General features: G+C 41.3%; 1 protein-coding gene across 2 annotated transcripts in view; it reads right to left on the bottom strand.

Moving 5' to 3' along the window:
• Positions 1 to 18918, bottom strand: part of RELN (reelin) — a 649217-nt gene that overhangs the window by 112881 nt on the left and 517418 nt on the right. The window contains exons 29-32 of one of the 2 annotated variants that reach the window (XM_066354462.1): positions 14332 to 14489; positions 11965 to 12175; positions 10116 to 10192; positions 52 to 210 (exon numbers count right to left, since the gene is read on the bottom strand). In XM_066354462.1, coding sequence (XP_066210559.1) covers positions 52 to 210; positions 10116 to 10192; positions 11965 to 12175; positions 14332 to 14489 — 605 coding nt within the window. The remainder of the gene's footprint in view (positions 1 to 51; positions 211 to 10115; positions 10193 to 11964; positions 12176 to 14331; positions 14490 to 18918) is intronic. The other variant, XM_066354463.1, reaches the window with a different exon arrangement.

Here is an 18918-nt window from a genome sequence, read left to right as displayed (position 1 = left end):
TATCTATATGACCTAAGTGCTACCAGGAAGTTGGGGTGAGCAGTAACTTGCCATGTTGGGGTTGCCACCATCGAAAAGCTGTTGCAGGTGTCTTAGCCTCCCGTGGCAGGTCAATGGAAATGATCTGTGGTTCCAGAAACGACATGAAGTCCAACTCTCGCAGCAAATGCCAGAGTATTCCATTATCATTTGAATACTGAACAATAAGTCCTGAGTTAAAAGACATAAATCCAGTTACTTGGACAGCTTTCCTAGAGGCAGAAATGGCAACGAACAGTATTTTTAAAATGGCAGGACTGCAGCAGAAACTTCAAACTGCGTCTCATAGAATGAGGGCACATTCATCTAACTTCCAAGGAATGAATTAGTAGACCTGAAGGCTCATCAATTTCTTGACATTTTCTAGCACTAACTCCCAGGAAATGGGAAATGGCCAAGAAAAAAAAAAAAAAAAGCTCTCTTAAGGATCGCTCAGCTTTGTAGGAGCAATGAGAGGGTTGGTAAGGGGGAACTAAAAATCCACCCAGATTACATATTTGAATTTTAGATTCTGTTTTGAATACTACTGTCTCATCTCATTGTTATATACTCAGAAGAAATATCTCAACCTCCCCAACACAAAATCTTTTTTGCTGAAGCACCAGACAGTAAGCAAGGCCCAGTTTGAAATTCTGTTGAGCAGAAGGACTCTCGCCTGGCACGTCACCCTCTGTCAGGCCCTGGCCACTGAACTCTGAATGAAGCCAAGCTATCAAACTGCAAAGCAGAAGAACTCACCCTTTCCCCTTCACGTGCCCCATCTCCCCTCATCCCTCTGCCAGCCCCAGAAGGATGTGATTTAGGGACCTGCACATTAAAGTGTAAGGGACATCATGAACCATCTCCTGCTCCTTCTCCCAGAAACATTATTTTAAAAGAGGACACAGGGAAAGGGCAATGTTGAATGCAAAGGAAAAATTGCTAATGATGAAATAGTGGGAATCAAAAGGAGATATATAGATAGATATGTATATTTATTAAATATACATATATATATTTTTTTGATGAGAGGGATAAAGGACTTTTTTGACATCTATGTAATTGCCTATTCCACAACTGCTCCTAAAACTGGCACTGCATATTTATAATTATGATGGGAGACTCAAGTAATTTCTGAGTATTCACAGTAATTATGCTCAGTAAAGTTGTATTTGTCATATTAATTTTATTATATTCTAACCTTTTTAGAAATTTTAAGTCATTCATGGTACATACAAAGACTTTTTAATCCCATCATTATTAATTTACCAGAACATTTTAATCCTTTATCCTGCTGTATGATAGAGTTTACTAAAATTAAGTTTAAAGAAATATTATAATGAAATTAAAAAAAAGCCTTTTAACACTAATCGATAGCACATGGAATTATTGTCACTGTATCTGGTAAGAGATGAATGCCAGAAACAGTAATGACTAATATGCAAAAAATTACAAGTCTCAGGAGAATAAATCCTATTCGATTTAATACAGAAGACATTGTTTCTAATAAGAGGATAAAAACAGCTCCGAGAACAGGCGCTCTGCGGGGACAGTGTGCTGGGCCCTGGCGTGGCCACGGGCAGTCAGCGCCGCACGGGCAGAGGCGAGAGCAGTGCTGGTGTTGGAGAAGGGACAGTGACACCAGAGGTCATGAGCAGAACCGAAGGCCAGCTGTTCCTCCTGCTTCTTCTCCTTGGGGAGCGTCTGGCAAAACTCCAGCCTCCAACCCCGATGCTTGCTCAGAATCTGTCTTATGTCGTTTTAATGTGACTTTGGGTGACTGAAACAGGAGACACTTCAAAATTTAGGTTTCCTTGTGGCTATGAATTTGTGTGGATATGGTTTACATTTAATAAGATGGGAGAATAGCTGAGAGAGTTGTCTGGGGCGACCTGTTTAGGAGGTAGATCATAGCCCCAGAAATGAAGGTCATGACAATACAATTCACCGGCTGGGCTTTTCCAGTTCTTCTACTGAAAGTACGGTCCAAGGACCAGAACTGACATCGCCTAGGAATAGGCCCTACCTTTTCTAAAACATTTCTTCAACATTCCTCCCTTGAAATAATGGAGCTTAATTCTCCTCTTTTTCTTTTCTTTTTTTTTCAAATTCATTTTTTCCTCTTTTTATTATTTTTTTAGTTATTTTTTTTCAGTAGTTTTTTCTTCTTCCTCTTTCTGAGTGAAGCTGTAGATAGTAACTTGCTTCTAATAAATGGAATATGATGGGGGCAACAGTGTGACTTTAAGATGAGGCCAGAAAAGGCATTGCCCTGTTTTCCTTGCTCTCTCACGGGCCTCCCGCTCCGAGGAAAGCCAGCTGAGAGGTCATGTTGGCATTGAAAATGGCACCAGAAAGTCAACAGCGAGTGCGCAGGGGTCATTAGCCATCGCATCTGGTCCTGAAGTCAACCATGGTGTTGCCTTGTCTGGTTTTGCTGCTTTTCTGGGCCTGAAGCTGAAACACAACTGAGGCCTAGATGCTATCCCTAGGGGTTCGTGCTTAAGGGAGTGGTTGGGCAAGGATCCGCATGGGAGTCACTCTGGTTCCTCCTCCAAGGGGTTAACCATATGACTGGCAACATGCTAGGGGAGGGAAGGTCTGAACCACATGACCAGTGACATGAAAGGTCAGGGGGCCCTGGCCAGGTAGCTCACTTGGTTAGAACATCATCCCAAAATGCTAAGGTTGAGGGTTTGATCCCTGGTCAGGGCACATAGAAGAATCAACCAATGAGTGCATAAATAAGTGGAACAACAAATCAACATTTCCCTTTCTCCCCCTTCCATTTTCTTTCTAAAATCAATCAATCAATCAAGAGTCTAAACCACATAACCAGCAATATGCTAGAGGAGGAAAGGTTACCCCAGGAGTGAGGTCCTTGTTTCGTTTTCCCAGTTTTGTCTGTCACTAGGCTTCTGGGGCTTTCTGCCTTGGTGACCTTCTGTGTCTGGCCCATGGTCCTTGCTCCGTTCATGTCGTTTCATACCTACCACAGTAATAAGGACACTCAAGAAGCCTATGGACAGGTCCATTTAATGAGATACTGAGACCTCTTGCCAACAGCCATGTAAGTGAGCCATATTGGAAATAGATCCTGCAGCCCTAGTTGAGTCTGCAGTGACTACACCGGAGTCTTGTGTGCAACCTCACAAGAAATTCTGAGTCAGCTAAGCTGCTCCTGATTCCTGAACCACAAACACTGGAAGATTACACCGGGGAACAACATTTTTGTTGCATCCACAAAAACACTTGTTCTTATCTAATTCGAGTATGCTGATCTCAAATCTGGCATTAGTTTTTCTCTGTAAGCTACAGTTTTTTTGCAATTCAAGATTTTAGGTTTTCATCTTATTGTAAACTTTTCAACATTTAGTTTAACATAATGAAGTAAAATGTCTTCTTAGGCATCATCTTTGTGAAAGTATAATAATTTATATAATGCAGTAAATACACTAATACACTAAAAGATATGACTGCATCAGAATTTGTCTACAATTTTGAAATAGAATATATTAAAACACTTATTTTAATCATAAAATTTGCGCAAAACTTATTTAAATTTTATTCAGGCAAAAATTTGCGTTTGTAGCTCTTGTGTTTGTGTACTTGTTGAGGACAATCTCGTTTGATGCTCCAGCAGTAGTCTGCTTATCACTAACAGCTCCAAGATTTTTGGGAAACTTGTCAAGGTGACTGTTCAGGAAGTGAATCTTAACACTCATGTTACATCCAATGTCGTGGAAAGCAAACAGCATCCTTTGAACCAGAAGTTCATAGTTTTCTGCTTTTTTGTTGCTATGAAAGTTCTTTATAACTGCCACAAAAGACTGCCATGCTGCTTTCTCCTCCTTATTCATCTTCCTGGCAAATTCTTTGTCACGTATTAGGGTTCAAATTTGAGGTCCATTGAATACACCTGCTTTTATCTTCTTGAAAGACAAGGCAGGAAAAGCAGAAATAATATGTTGAAAGCATTCACTTTCTCTATTCAAAGCCGAACAAACTGCTTCATTAAGCCAAGTTGGATGTGAAGTGGGGGGAAATGATCCTGTCTCGATTAACTACAGGTTCATTCACAATATTTTGCACCCCTACTTCCAGAGCTTCACGTTTTGGCCACTCCTTCTGTGTCCAGTGTTTCTCCTGAGCTCGGCTGTCCCACAAACACAGAAAGCAAGGATACTTCGTGAAACCTCTCTGTTGTCCTAGCAGGAAATTTACCATTTTAAGATCCACACAAATGATCCAGTTATGCTCCTCATACAGCTAGTGCTTGACTTACGACCCGATTGGTTTCGACAGACCAGTCATGATTTGGTTTTAAGTTGAGTAGGCTATATGTACAGTACTGTGAAATGATGTTATAAAAATCTTTGTCATATTTTATCATAATTTTCTTTCATTATTATATATCATATTATTCTTCGTTTATTTTATGCCATTTGTATCATCTCTACACCATTTTGTTTCTTATTTTTACATTTGTCAAGTTTAAGTAAAACACTGCATCACCAGTACAACTGGTTTAATATTTGCAAAGACAATTTCCTCTTGGTGGACATCTTGGGAAGGGTTTGATGAAAAATATCCAAGACACAAAACACAAATTGCTGCACCGAGTCTGGGATAACTGCTGAAATGGTACATGTGGAGATGGTAGTGCTGCCGGAAGCTGGTCTGCACTGTCGTACTCCCAGCTGGACAATGCTTGCGGTGCCAGACGCGGAGCAGTCGTGGCTAGTGATTGTGGTCGTAAAGTTGAATGGTTGTAAGTTGCATAGGTAGTAAGTTGATCAATATTTGTACTTCAGAAAGTTGAGGACAATTTTTATGTCATTATAATCTTCTTGTAGAAGAGCTGAACAACCAATTGGAACTGCTGCATAAACATTACCGTTGTGTAGGAGAACACATTTCAGACTCCGTTTAGAGTTGTCAAGAAATAGCCGTCATTCTGTTGGACTGTAAGTGGTAACACCCAGCTGGCTGAGAAGACTACTGATATCAGTAAACAAAGTGTTTGTCTTTGGAAAAAAAGTCCACAAAAATTTGTTCACGCTTCCTGAAATGGGATACTTTAGCTGACCGGTGAAGTACATTCTTTTCTTGAAGCCTGGAGGCTGATAACTCAGCTGCTTTCTTTGATAGGCCCAAATCTCTTACTAAGTCATTCAATTCAGGTTGGCTAAACTGCTGAGGGGTTAATGACTGCTTGGCATCAGAAGAAGACCCTTCAGATTCTACAACCATTTCCTCATGCATCTTATCAAAATACACTTGATCACCATGTTCACTTTCTTCGTCCTTAGAAGAAATAAAATCATTGAAAACTGGAACTGAGAGTGTCTCAGAGTGTGGGATAGGTCGTACTGCTGAAGGAATATTAGGATATGCGATCATATGCTGTTTTTTCTTGCCGATGCCCTTTGTATGGGTCAGACAGAAATCACAGTAACTGCTGTGATCCTTAGGTTCACACCAAACCATGGGAATACCAAAAGGCATTCCTTTGCGTTTTCCTTTTGTCCAGTCACGAAGCATTTCCTCACAATTATGACACACAATATGAGGAGCCCAATTCTTGTCTTGATCGCCAAGGGGAACTTGAAAATTGGCAATTTATGCACATGTCACAAATGATGAAATATTGTGCCTTTGACGTTGAAGTGTGTAACAGCCACATATATAACAGAAGGTGTTCTTACGTTTACGCCTACTCGAAGAAGCCATGATTTAATCTTAAAACAAAATAAGAGGGTGTTTTTATGAGATAATAATTTTTTACATATAAAAACAACTATAATTATGTAAATGTGATGTTTGTAAAACGTTAATTGCCTTGTGGCTATGTTCAATCCAAGAGTCGTTGCCCTTTAACTCAAATTTTAAAACCAATGCATGTCATTAATTGTAACAAAAAGAAATTAAAATTGCATAAAAACTAGAGCATGCATCATAAAACGAATTTCATATTTGGAATCAGTGATGCAGAAATATATAGAAACAGTTCTAAAACCTCATGCAACAGAAAATGTAAAAAAAATGTTCCCCAGTGTAATGTATATTCGCTGCTTTTAGCCACTCAGCTTTGGAGTCTTTGTTATGTATCATACCAGCCCAGTCCTACTGAATCCGAATCTGTATTTGAACAAGCCTCTAGGGATTCAGATGTGCTTTAAAATATGAGAAGTATGGTTTAAGAAGTCCATTTGGTTTCTGCTGGTTGCCTTTTCCTCATTACTTTTTCAGAAGAGTAACACATACCTTCAGGCAGCAACATCTGTGGAGATGAGGACCCCCAATTCCAGGAGACAATAAGGAAATGCCTCCCAGAGAAGTATGAAAGAGTAAAGAAATGCAGTAAGGGAAAACAGCAATATCTATATGTTGTATCAATTGCTGAGCCTCTGTTAGCTGTGTCACCTAACACAGTAGTCCCCAACCCCTGGGCTGCGGACCAGTACCGGTCTATGGGCCATTTGGTACTGGTCTGCAGAGAAAGAATAAATAACTTACATTATTTCCATTTTATTTATATTAAATCTGAACGATGTTTTATTTTTAAAAAATGACCAGATTCCCTCTGTTACATCTGTCTAAGACTCACTCTTGACACTTGTCTCATAAGTTCGACAATTATATTTAAAAATACCACAGTTTTTACGCCGGCCGTATAATTTTATTTTGTGCGTTTATCTGTCCCACTCTAAAGGCCGGTCCGTGAAAATATTTTCTGACATTAAACCGACTGTGGCCCAAAAAAGGCTGGGGACCACTGACCTGACACACTGAGCATCTGAATAAGCCAAGCCCTGTCAGCTCATCCAGAGTGTTTAAGGCATGTAAAGCATTTCTCTTTTTAAATTACAACTTCATCTGCATTCTGCCCATTCTTATTGAAAGTAGCCTAATTTTGATTTTAATTCCAAATATGTAAATTAAGGCTTCAGCTTGGGTAAGTGAAATCTTTACTTTCATCAGTGAAAAAGATTTGTTCAAGGATTTAGAAAGATTTACATTTTAACGACCAGTTTTCAATAAAAGGCTAAGAAATGCCTGTGGGATGTGAATTGCAGAGCCAGCAGTGAGTTCAAAAGTAACTGAGTAGAAGTTGCTTTTTCCTAAAGGAAGCTTAAGGAAATTTGCCCCAAAGGACATGTAACAGTACTGTAATTAGAGGTTAAGCATAGAGGAGAACTTAATACCTATGAAAAGTAGATACTTCCTCTTACATTTTGGTCAGAGGTCTTATTTGTTCGTAGCTCATATACAAATAGGGGCATGGATTTGTAATTTTCTGACGAGTCATGTACACAGTTGCTACACTATCCCAACCACAAACTATTGTACAATTGTAATTTTATTACAAGGGTTAAAGGAAACATCAAAATGTTCTTCCTCTCCAATCAGAAAACAAGGTCCTGATGACTATCATTTTTTGCACTCCTCAAAGCTCCTATCTCTGCATGGGCAAAGTATATGCTTGAGAAATACTCATTTGTTTTGAACTGCATTATAGTTGCTGTAGGATAATCATGTAAAATCTCATATCATGCTACCGGCTGGTGACAATCCGTCTGTTGGTATCTAAGACACGTGGATTTAGACCCCATAATGACCTGCAAGACCCTGCATGACTCAGCTCCTGTCTGTTCCTTATTACAGACCACTCTCCAACCTTTACGAGCCCCAAGCCACACTGGCCTTCTTTCTGTTCCTCAGACACCACAGTTCTTTCCCACCTTGTGGCCTTTGCTGCTTCTCCTGCCGGAAAACTCTCCCTGAGCTGTGATGGCTCCTTCCCATCCTTTAGATTTCTATGTAAATGTCACTTCCACAGGGATCCCCCTCCCAGACCATTCTAAATCAACATCTCCCCCTGCATAAGTTGACTTTCCATCTTATCAGCTTGTTTATTTTCATCTAGCTCATCAATCTAACATCTTGCTTATTTTCTCTATTTTTTATTTTCTAGCTCTTCTCACTAGCACTTGTACACTCTTAAGGACAGGGGTTTAGTCTGCTGTGGTCAGTGGTGCCACACTCGTTCATCCTCTTTGGGCACATGGTAGCTTACACTTCTTGTCCCCTTTCCACACTCTCTTTCCATTTGCTACATGGGTGGCCATATCCAGAAATACCCAGCAGCTGGAGTGAAGACCTCAGATGACGCATGATGAGAATGTAGCACAAAGGCGAAATCTTTTTTTCTTTGCTTTAACTCACTGAAATTTAGAGCTTTAGTTATTGCAGGGTCACCTAGCTCATCACGATGACTGCATCAGTCTTTTGGTGACACTGTATCTGCAGCACACTTGAACAGTGCCCAGCTTAGAGAAGACCTAAGCTTATTTATTAAGTGCCCAGCTTATTTATTAAGACCTCAGATGACGCATGATGAGAATGTAGCACAAAGGCGAAATCTTCTTTTTCTTTGCTTTAACTCACTGAAATTTAGAGCTTTAGTTATTGCAGGGTCACCTAGCTCATCACGATGACTGCATCAGTCTTTTGGTGACACTGTATCTGCAGCACACTTGAACAGTGCCCAGCTTAGAGAAGACTTAATAAATAACTATTGATGAGATTAGGGAACACAAGTGGTTTATAAAAGTTTCTAGACTGCTGCTTCCATAACTATATTATACGGATAATTACTAGACTAAAAGTACTGAGATACTCAGTTAAAGTCACAAAAGCTTTCAGTTAGTGCTGACATGGCCAAGGACATTTAGGATGGTGAACAGAGCTATCAGTAGCTCTACTGGCTAACAGGTACTGTTTAAGCCAGTATGTTTTACACAGTTATGTCTGAGATAATAACAAACTTAGCAGCTGCAAGACTTCCCAACATGCCATTTATAGGGGTCCTTGGGTTACAAGTCTTGACATATGACGTTTCAAGTTTATGATGCTCACTTCCATAAAAAAATGGAGACATGAATGTCTCAGCTTACACCATTAGTGTTGTACTTATGGACTGTGTGGGCGAAGTAGTTTGGTTGCGCGTGGCGGAAGAATGCGCAGTAACACGGCCTGTGAGGGAGGTAGCTCGTGTCCTCCAGGACGCTTGCCTACACCATTTTGGACTGTTAAAAGTGCAACTGCTCCGTTTGTGTTAGGCTAGGGTGTGTTTTGACTTACACCAAAATTTGGGTTATGTCACTATCATAGGAATGGAACTGTGTCGTAACTTGAGGACTCCTTGTTTAAGATTAAGGCCTGGAGAGGAGGATATATCTGAGAAGCTCACAGATTTTGCGCTGGGAGACAATTCACATTCAGAGTCTCGTAAGGAACCTTGCCATATTTGTAAAGCTCCTGAAGGCCACCTTGTATGCTTCAAGACTTCTGTACCTCTTTCAGAACTTAATCATGGAGGCGGAAGATGGTATGGATGCCTAGGGAGGGCAGAGGCCTGGGCAAGGGGAGAGGCAGTACAGCATGGTAGTTAAGTCGTGGGCTCTGGAGCCAGTGGGAGTGGCTTGAATCCCTGTTCCTCCACTTACTAACTGCATGATCTTGGGTAAGTGACTCGATTCCCCTGTACCTTAGCTTCTACAGCTGCAAAATAGGACTGATAACAGTACTGATGGCAAAGAGGTATGGTGAAGATTAAATAAATTAATACAGACAAAACACTTGGAACAATGCTTTGCATATAATATATGCTCAGTTAAAGTTAATGTTTATTATTACCAAGAACTGCTCTTTCTACCCAAGGATGTTTATGGGCAGAAAGTAGCATCTGATCTGCATTCAGTAATGACTGATGCAAACAATTTCATAGCTTCTCTGCTGGAAGTAAAAGTTTCTGCTATTTTTTTCTCCTTGTGGAAAGTTATACATGACAGAATTCCCTAAAACAAACATACTTTGACTCTGCGCAGACAGAACGCTTTTCAGGCTTATGGATCTGGATGAGGGATCTTAGAGATCACGGCTCTATGCAGCTAGCCACCAGTGATGGGAAGAGAAGAAAAGCAATCGGTCAGGCCAGGGAATCAGTGTGCAAAATCCTGGCCCAACTTGCGGAGGAAAAAGAACTACTTTGCCAATCGTAACTGTAATTTCTATCAAATATATCAGCTTACCTTCATTTCTAGCTCTTGGTTTGATGCAGGTAATGCCTGAAGTTTTGCTTCCAATTTGTATATAAAATTGAACAAGTCTGGGAGGGAAAAAATTCCAGTTTACTTACAAATCCTATAATTCTTAAAAAGTACTTTTAAACATAAAGGGCATATCAGCAGCAGAAACAACAAAGATTATACAACAAATTATTCTGTAATCATTAAAAAGTAATTCATATGACATTGATTTTATTTAATGATGATCTAAACAAAAGAAAACAGTTTAACTCACTTCATTGTGAAGATATGATGTAATTAAATGAAGTCACTAAAATGGGAATTCCTTAAATCAAAATAATACTAATTCTGGAAACTCAAGATGAGGACAAAATCTAATATTAAGAAGCTGAGCTCTTTGGTCTTGGGGCAGAAACAAGATGACAAGGGAATGTCGCTGCTTGGAAAGTGCCCACCAGAACACACGCGCAGTGCGGCCGTGGGGCCGTAGGCCACCACCGTCAGAAGCCCACCTGCGCAACGTGGCTACCCTGCCAACAGGAGAGGAAGGCCACCTGGAGTGCCAAGGCTGAACGGGCACACCCCTGGGACTGGTCGGATGAGGCAGCGACAGAGTGTACACCTCGGGGCCAGGCATGGATCCGTGCAGGAGCAACACCTAAACCCAAGAGGCAGCGTCCAGTTCCTCTTGAGGGGGCAACGGTTATCGCACAGTAAATGTTCTGGTTAAAAAATACAAAAGGAGCAGCTGACTGCTACATTTGTTTAGGGCCAGGTAATTATGTATATTATTGATTTACACTGAGATGGTTTCAGTTTTCACAACTGACAGTGTGAATGAAATGAAATGATGCCTCAGTCTACAGAGTGCCTACAAGACAGGCGTGCTTCTGTGAGAAGGACTCAGGGGGGAAGAGACCGAGCAGAACATGACACAGAGCCCCAGACTGTAGTGAGAATGTCTAAACCAGGGGTCCCCAAACTACGGCCTGCAGGCCGCATGCGGCCCCCTGAGGCCATTTATCCGGCCCCCGCCGCACTTCCGGAAGGGACACCTCTTTCACTGGTGGTCAGTGAGAGGAGCATAGTTCCCATTGAAATACTGGTCAGTTTGTTGATTTAAATTTACTTGTTCTTTATTTTAAGTATTGTATTTGTTCCTGTTTTGTTTTTTTACTTTAAAATAGATACGTGCAGTGTGCATAGGGATTTGTTCATAGTTTTTTTTATAGTCCGGCCCTCCAACGGTCTGAGAGACAGTGAACTGGCCCCCTGTGTAAAAAGTTTGGGGACCCCTGGTCTAAACGTTCCACACGCTTCTTCACTTTCCTCTCTCCCAGTTCTCAATTTAATTGACTTTAAAAAAGAAAAGCACAGTTTAATTTTAGGTGTGCTCCCATTTCATTTGACCTTAAAACCAAGCAGTTATATTTATCTTACCAGTAGGTGTCAGTATAGGTATTTTATATTTCTGGAGCAGTTTTCCTCAAGTGAATACAAATACACTTAGATAAATGGGATGCACATTTTCAGACACAAAATTTAAAGTTGAAGAAAAGTTTTTGTTTTATGTGGCATATATTAAATACCACACTATAGAACTTTAGAAAGCCAAGCTGACATATAAGCCTAGGTCCTGACTGTATACTGATTAATGAATTGTGCTGTAAATTTTGTAGAAATTACGTATTTTATTACAGACTTAAAGTTATGCTTCCTTTTTACATATAAGACTCTATATAGAGAAAGATTATTATATAAACCTTCAATAACAGAATGGAGTATTTTAGGTTAGACCACATAGTGTGATAAATACAATGTTCATGGAGAAGTGTACTTATTGACTTCTTACCTGATATTCCTGGTGTCCAGAGGGACAGTCCTCGCTTCCCTTTTCCCGGGGCTATTGAAGTAGAGAGATTTACCATCGTTAAGCGTCCCACAGCCGGTTCCAACCTGGCCTCCGGTTATCTTGCACCACAGGGGGCTGAGCTTCCCCTCAAACCTATCGAACATCTCACTGGGGTTAGGCACATTAGACACACAGGTCCCTTGCTCGGCTGCTGAGAAAAAAAAGCCATAGGAGAAAGCTTTGTTGAAATCCTTACGCATGGGTAAAGGAAGCATTTGCACAGGTGTTAGGGAAAAGAAACCAAAATTTATAAAGAACTTGTAAATCTTAACACCAGAAAGACAAACAATCCAATCAAAAAATGGGCAAAAGAAATGAATAGACACTTCTCCAAAGAGGATATACAGATGGCCAATAGGCATATGAAAAAATGCTCAACATCACTAATCATTAGAGAAATGCAAATTAAAACCACAATGAGATATCACTTCACACCAGTCAGAATGGCGCTCATCAACAAAACAACACAGAATAAGTGCTGGCGAGTATGTGGAGAAAAGGGAACCCTCCTGCACTGCTGGTGGGAATGCAGACTGGTGCAGCCACTGTGGAAAACAGTATGGTGATTCCTCAAGAAATTAAAAATCGAACTGTCTTTTGACCCATCCATCCACTTTTAGGAATACACCCCAAGAACACCATAGAATGGTTCCAGAAGGAGAAATGCACCCCATGTTTATAGCAGCATTGTTCACAATAGCGAAGATCTGGAAACAGCCCAAGTGTCCGTCAGAGGACGAGTGGATTAAAAAGCTTTGGTATATATATACTATGGAATACTACTCAGCCATAAGAAATGATGACATCGGATCATTTACAATAACATGGATGGACCTTGATAACATTATATGGAGTGAAATAAGTAAATCAGAAAAAACTAAGAACTATATGAACCCATGCATAGATGGGACATAAAAATGAGACTTAGAGACATGGACAAGAATGTGATGGTAACAGGGAGTGGGGTGGAGGGGTGGAGAGGGGGCAAGGAAGGAGAGGGAGGGGGTAGGGGGAGGGTAGGGGCACAAAGAAAATCAGATAGAAGGTGACAGAGACAATTTGACTTTCGGTGAGGGGTATGCAGCATAATCAAAGGTCAAAATAATCTGGAGATGTTTTCTTGGAACATATGTACCCTGATTTATCCATGTCACTGCATTAAAATTAATAAAAATAAGATAAAAAAAAGTTTGTATCTCACAATTGTCTTACTGAAATACAGCAATCACCACCATCATCAAAAACACTATTCTGCCTCAATAATTGTTTATTTTTTAATAGAAAGGCATTGGGGACCACACATTTCCATGGCTCTTCCTAATCAGAGAATCTGTACAAACTACGAAAGATTTTTTCCACAATAAAGTAGATTTTGTCCATAGTAAAAAAATACATTTTGCCCACAGTAAAGTTTGTTTGTTGTCCTTCTATTACAGGATCAATAATGGGAGTTAATCCCAGACTCTGAGGAACTACCCTGAGGTCACAAGTGGCAGCGCTCTACACAGAAGGCCTGCCACAACCCACGCTTGTCCGTGGCCACGCTTCAGCAGGGCAGGGCAGCGGGAGCTGGGAGGACCCAGGAGAAGTTGCCTCCGGGAAAATTCTACAACAGATTTTGAAGCTGATAATATTTTCTCTTTAAGTTTACTCTTTAATCTCAGCTCCCTTTTTATTTTTGCTTATAACAACACTCAAGGGTTGCTGTGGTCAGACAATACTTTTTCTTGTAAAGTTATCCTTGGTAGTCTGGGATTTATAACTTTTTAAGTCGATTTTTACTTTAAATGTATAAAATTACACCTCTTTTAAAAAGCAATGTAAAGAACACAGGGAGCCTTGGAGCCAAATGCGTAAGAACTTGAGGTTGGGTTTTAGAAAATGAGTACAAGGTTTGACGCCTAGCTCCAGCAACTCCTGGCTGTGTGACCTTGTGAGAGTGACTAGATCTCTCTGTGCCTCAGTTTTCTCAAATGTAAACAGGGACAATAACAGTATTATGGCACTGGGTTATAGTTACAATTAAATGAGAAATAAAAGGCACTTACTACAGTGCCTCGCAGGAAATAGGAACTCAAACAATGTTAATTATCATTACACTTAACTAATAAAAAAATTTGTGTTATGTCTTTTCTTCCTCAAAACTACAAAATACTTTTGCACCTCATGTGCTTGGGTTGTAAATTCCTACAAGTAGGGCTTAAAGAGGAATAAACTCAGAATCTGTTTCCTGGAAGAAGTAACATGGAATATAGTAACCAGAGATACATAATTCACAAATAACCAGACACCTGTCGGAGGCCTTACCGGTATAGCCCAGGTCACAGAAACACACCCCTGACACACAGTCCCCGTGGCCACTGCAGTAACTGGGACACGGCTCAGAAATGTACACTCCATCCAGGCCAAAGGGAGGCACATTCTTCTGTGAGCTGCTCTCCTGGATCCATCGGAATCTGATCTTACTGTTGGGAAAAACAACACATATTTCTTGTACCAACATCTCACAGCTAAGTACTGAACTATACAACAGTTAAAAGAATTCAAGAGAGATTAAATATTTATTTGGAAGTCATGACTGCTTGATTGGACCTTTAATCTTCATAAGGTGTCTTTCTCGGATCTTTCCCAAATCTATTTTATTTCTTCTGCAATGCAAATGTTTCAATATCAGAAGGGTATCAGGTACAGAAGACTTTTTGATGTCCAGAAACATCCTATAGGTTTTAACTTGTATATTTTAAGAGGCCATTTGGGAGTTTTTGAAACCATCAAAAAGAATGTTCTTTGCTAGGACCCAGAAGGGGGTTGTGGCTGTCTGCCACCAGCATGATTTGGCAGAGAAGAATTAAGTTTGTAACAACTGCTCGATTCCCACCTGCTGCCTCTCTCTCGCTTTCCATCTTTATATCTCCAAGACACTCATTCTATGAACTCTTAGCAATCGGCTGGGCTACAAGTGAACACTGGCAACTGCCAGTGAACTAAAGAGGGACCTGGTCCCGGGGCCTCAAAACCCTGGGACACAGTGGGCTGGGCTGCTGCCAGTCCTCTCTCCCCACAGCAACGGTGTTGGGCGCCAAGCTGAAACCTGTCCCAGCTGCTTTCTCAGCCTTTCAGTCCTTTCAGTACATCTCTTTTCTTTTAAACATGGGGTGTGTGTGGAAACCTGCATGCAGCTACAACTTCAAACCAGGAAAAAATATTTTCTTCCTCAGTTCTACCGATATCAAAGATACCCTAGATTTCAATTAATTTTGCTGCCAATATTTATAGACCTAGGCGTGAATCAGTCAACCAGGGTAAAGAATCTTAAAGATGAGTGAAGATTGTCAAAGATCAGTGCAGACAAAGATGTTTCCTTCTCCCCCTTTTAGTGTGACACAGTGTGTCAGTATCAGGACAGGGTTCTTTCTGCCTCTTCAAATGGCTTCAGTTATCTGGCAACACTGCACTATAACTATAGCTTTTTTCCCCTTTATTATTTTAAGTTACCTACTTTTTGGCAAGTTTGCAAAATGGAACCAACAGTGTTGTTTACTAGGAGTAAAAGTGTTCAGAGATTAACTATCTATTAAAACAAGATCTTTTTTTTTTTTTTTGCATTTTTCCGAAGCTGGAAACAGGGAGAGACAGTCAGACAGACTCCCGCATGCGCCCGACCGGGATCCACCCGGCACGCCCACCATGGGGCGACGCTCTGCCCACCAGGGGGCGATGCTCTGCCCATCCTGGGCGTCGCCATGTTGCGACCAGAGCCACTCTAGCACCTGGGGCAGAGGCCACAGAGCCATCCCCAGCGCCCGGGCCATCTTTGCTCCAATGGAGCCTTGGCTGCGGGAGGGGAAGAGAGAGACAGAGAGGAAGGCGCGGCGGAGGGGTGGAGAAGCAAATGGGCGCTTCTCCTGTGTGCCCTGGCCGGGAATCGAACCTGGGTCCTCCGCACGCTAGGCTGACGCTCTACCGCTGAGCCAACCGGCCAGGGCCTTAAAACAAGATCTTAACACACACTCTTCAGTGTGTTAAGAAGGTGAACACATCTTCTATTTTCTTTGGAGCTAATATAAAATATATTTGTCATATTTTAAGACAAAAAAAACAACTGAATTAAATATTAGAAAGACAAAGCAAAAACAAAACAGAAAATAATGAAGGAAAAGAAACAAGGAAATGCGTTGCAGAGTCATGGACCTTGGAAAATTCCTCCCGCTGGGTTGTAACGTTATTTAGTCTGGGAAGGTATCTTTCCTCTTGAAAGAAGTAAAGTGAATTGATGAGCAGTAGCTTCTGCCAACTGCTCTTAAGGAAAATGATGAGGCCTCTGTGTCCCTTCCAAAATCTAGGTTGCATATCTATTATAAAAGAGGAAAATACGCCAATTTCCTGAGATAAGTCCTGTTTGGTTAGAAGTCATACTTGTCTTTTTTTTCTCCCTATAATAGAACCCAGAGAAACATGGATCCACAACTTCTACCTCACAGCAGGGGCAGCAGCCTGGAGTGAGGCCCAGAGGCACTCAGAAGCCTGAACATCCTACCTGAAAGTAGAATTCTAGAAAATTTGGTAATCTGATAGTGGGTAAAGGCCTTTAACCTATCTCTGATTCTTGGGGTCCTAATATTTTCATTATAATAATAAAAATAGGGTCCCATCTGTGGGTCTCAAGGCTGGTGCAGAATCAAGAACACACATGCTTCCAGACTCTAGAGAAGGCAGAGGACCTCAGGAGTCAGGAGTAATGAATCCATGTCTAAATGACACAAAGTGATTAGCCGTTTTGTTAACAGGGTGAGCCTAGGCCAGGGGGTCGCAGCTGAGGCCCTGGCTGGAAACCCGTGCTCCAGAGGGACAGGGCCAGGCTCATGCTCCAGAGGGAGAGGGCCAGGCTCCGCCTTTCCATCTTCGCTAGTTGGTGTTCGGTTTGAAGACACAAAGCAAAGCAACTGAGTTCCACTGATGGCGACACACGCAAACAATTTCCCCAAGCTGTGCCTGGTTCCTGAGGCCTGCTGCTACTCTGCTCTCCTCCCGGGAGGCAATCTGGAATCGAGCACAAGTAACTCAGCAAATTCTGGGGTGCTGCAATAAAGGGAAGGACTAACAGGAATTTACTAGAACACATAAGAAGAAGGGAGGAAACAGTCAAAGTGAAGCTAATAAGAATGTCTAGATTCCACATAGTTTGTCTCTTCTAAAATGGAGAAGCTATAGCTTTGAAATTATTAATATTATGGTGTGGGCACAGGTGTGCATGTGCCCTTCGTGTCTTTTCAGAGACACAGTAGACTTCGGAACAATGACTTCTTGCTGAACTTCTTCAATGAAGCTAATTATCTATTGCTGGTCCTTATTCCTTATGCAACATCCCTTCCTTCAACAAGCAGTCACCAGTGCCAATCAAGTGCCAATCACGTGCCAGGCACAGTGGCAGGGCTGGGAAAAGTGGGAAGCAGGAGTCCTACATGGTTACTGCCTGCGTGTAGCCTGTAGTCAAGTGAGGAGACTCGTTTCATCAAATCCCTGCACAAAGAAATGTAAGTGCAACTCGGACAACCACAAGCATGGAGCAGGACACAGCCGCAAGAGCGTGTTCCAGAAGGCTTTGACCTGACAAGCAGCTCTGGAAAGGAGTGGAAGGAAGTGATGATTAAGGAAAAGACAGAATTTAATCTTATGTAGTTTTAGTAGAAATAAACTATAGCGTGGTTAGACTGTTCAAATTATTGAACAAAACTTCCCCATTGTCCTGAATGTCTCAGAAAAGGAATAAATAAAAGATGGAATGCTATTTTTGTTCCCTTCACCAATTACCATTGTTCAGAAGATGCCTAAGTTGCCAGGAGAACTCACTTTTATACCACCTTGTTCTGCTACGACACTTCAGAGGTGTTGTTGCATTTGCCTCTCAAATGCGGAAGTTTCCTGTGCACCTGTTTGTCCTGTGCAGAGGTGCACAGGTGATGGGTGATGGTAGAGGAGACATTCTGTCGATTACTAAGCAACTGTGTTTCTAGCCCTCCGCAGAGATATCAACGTTTTGCTTTTTGCATAAAAACCTAGAGCAGGTAACATGGCTGCTGAGAGCTAGGGGGAGGGACGAGCATGTATTTACCACCGGCACCATCTCTACTCTGTAGGCAAGAGCCAGGAGAATTAATATGAGCATGAACTGCTCCTTTGAGAAAAATCAGCTTAGAATTATTTGTGAAAGAGGAATGTTCTAGTAACTATAATAAGCCTGTTATTTTGTGGCAAAATAGCTCTAAATTTTGACAATTTTCACACTTAGAATTCTCAGCTTTTCAACATTGTCTTTGGAGCTGAGTTTAACATACTGCAGAAGGAACAACGACAGTTCATTTGCTTGGGTTACAGCAGACACATATTTACTAGTCTTCAGTAGAGAGCTCTTTGTCAGGATGCCATCACCAATAAGCTGGATGGTATTCAAATTAACCAGGAAGCTGGATTCTAGCAAGAATATTTCTTCTTCCAAAAGCTGAGGTCCAAGAAAATATTGATACATTGGTAGCTTGAAAACATTGGCTTACTTTGTGATATTAAGGACAAGTTTGTCTTATTTCTCACATGTGGCTTTATCATTGTGTTATTTCACCCAATAGCAAACAAACTACAACTTAGGATTCCACTGTATATCACCTGGCTTTGGGGACTCAAGCCACATTTGTGTTTTTGGCTCCTGATTCTGTTGACTATTTTCACAGGGATGCTTTCCAGCACCGTGATAGTCTAGTTATTGCAGCAATGAGGCGCTCCCTGATGCTCCCCAACTCCCAGGTGTGCTGCACCTATCTGTTTGGAAGAGCTGTGGTTGGGCCAGTTTCAGAAAAGCATGTGGAGAGAAAGGCAGCGGCAGAGGTGAGGAGTACAGCT

The sequence above is a fragment of the Saccopteryx leptura genome, chromosome 12, assembly GCF_036850995.1.
Source record: "Saccopteryx leptura isolate mSacLep1 chromosome 12, mSacLep1_pri_phased_curated, whole genome shotgun sequence".
Classification (NCBI taxonomy): Eukaryota; Metazoa; Chordata; class Mammalia; order Chiroptera; family Emballonuridae; genus Saccopteryx; species Saccopteryx leptura.
This window is presented reverse-complemented; position numbering and strand designations above follow the sequence as displayed.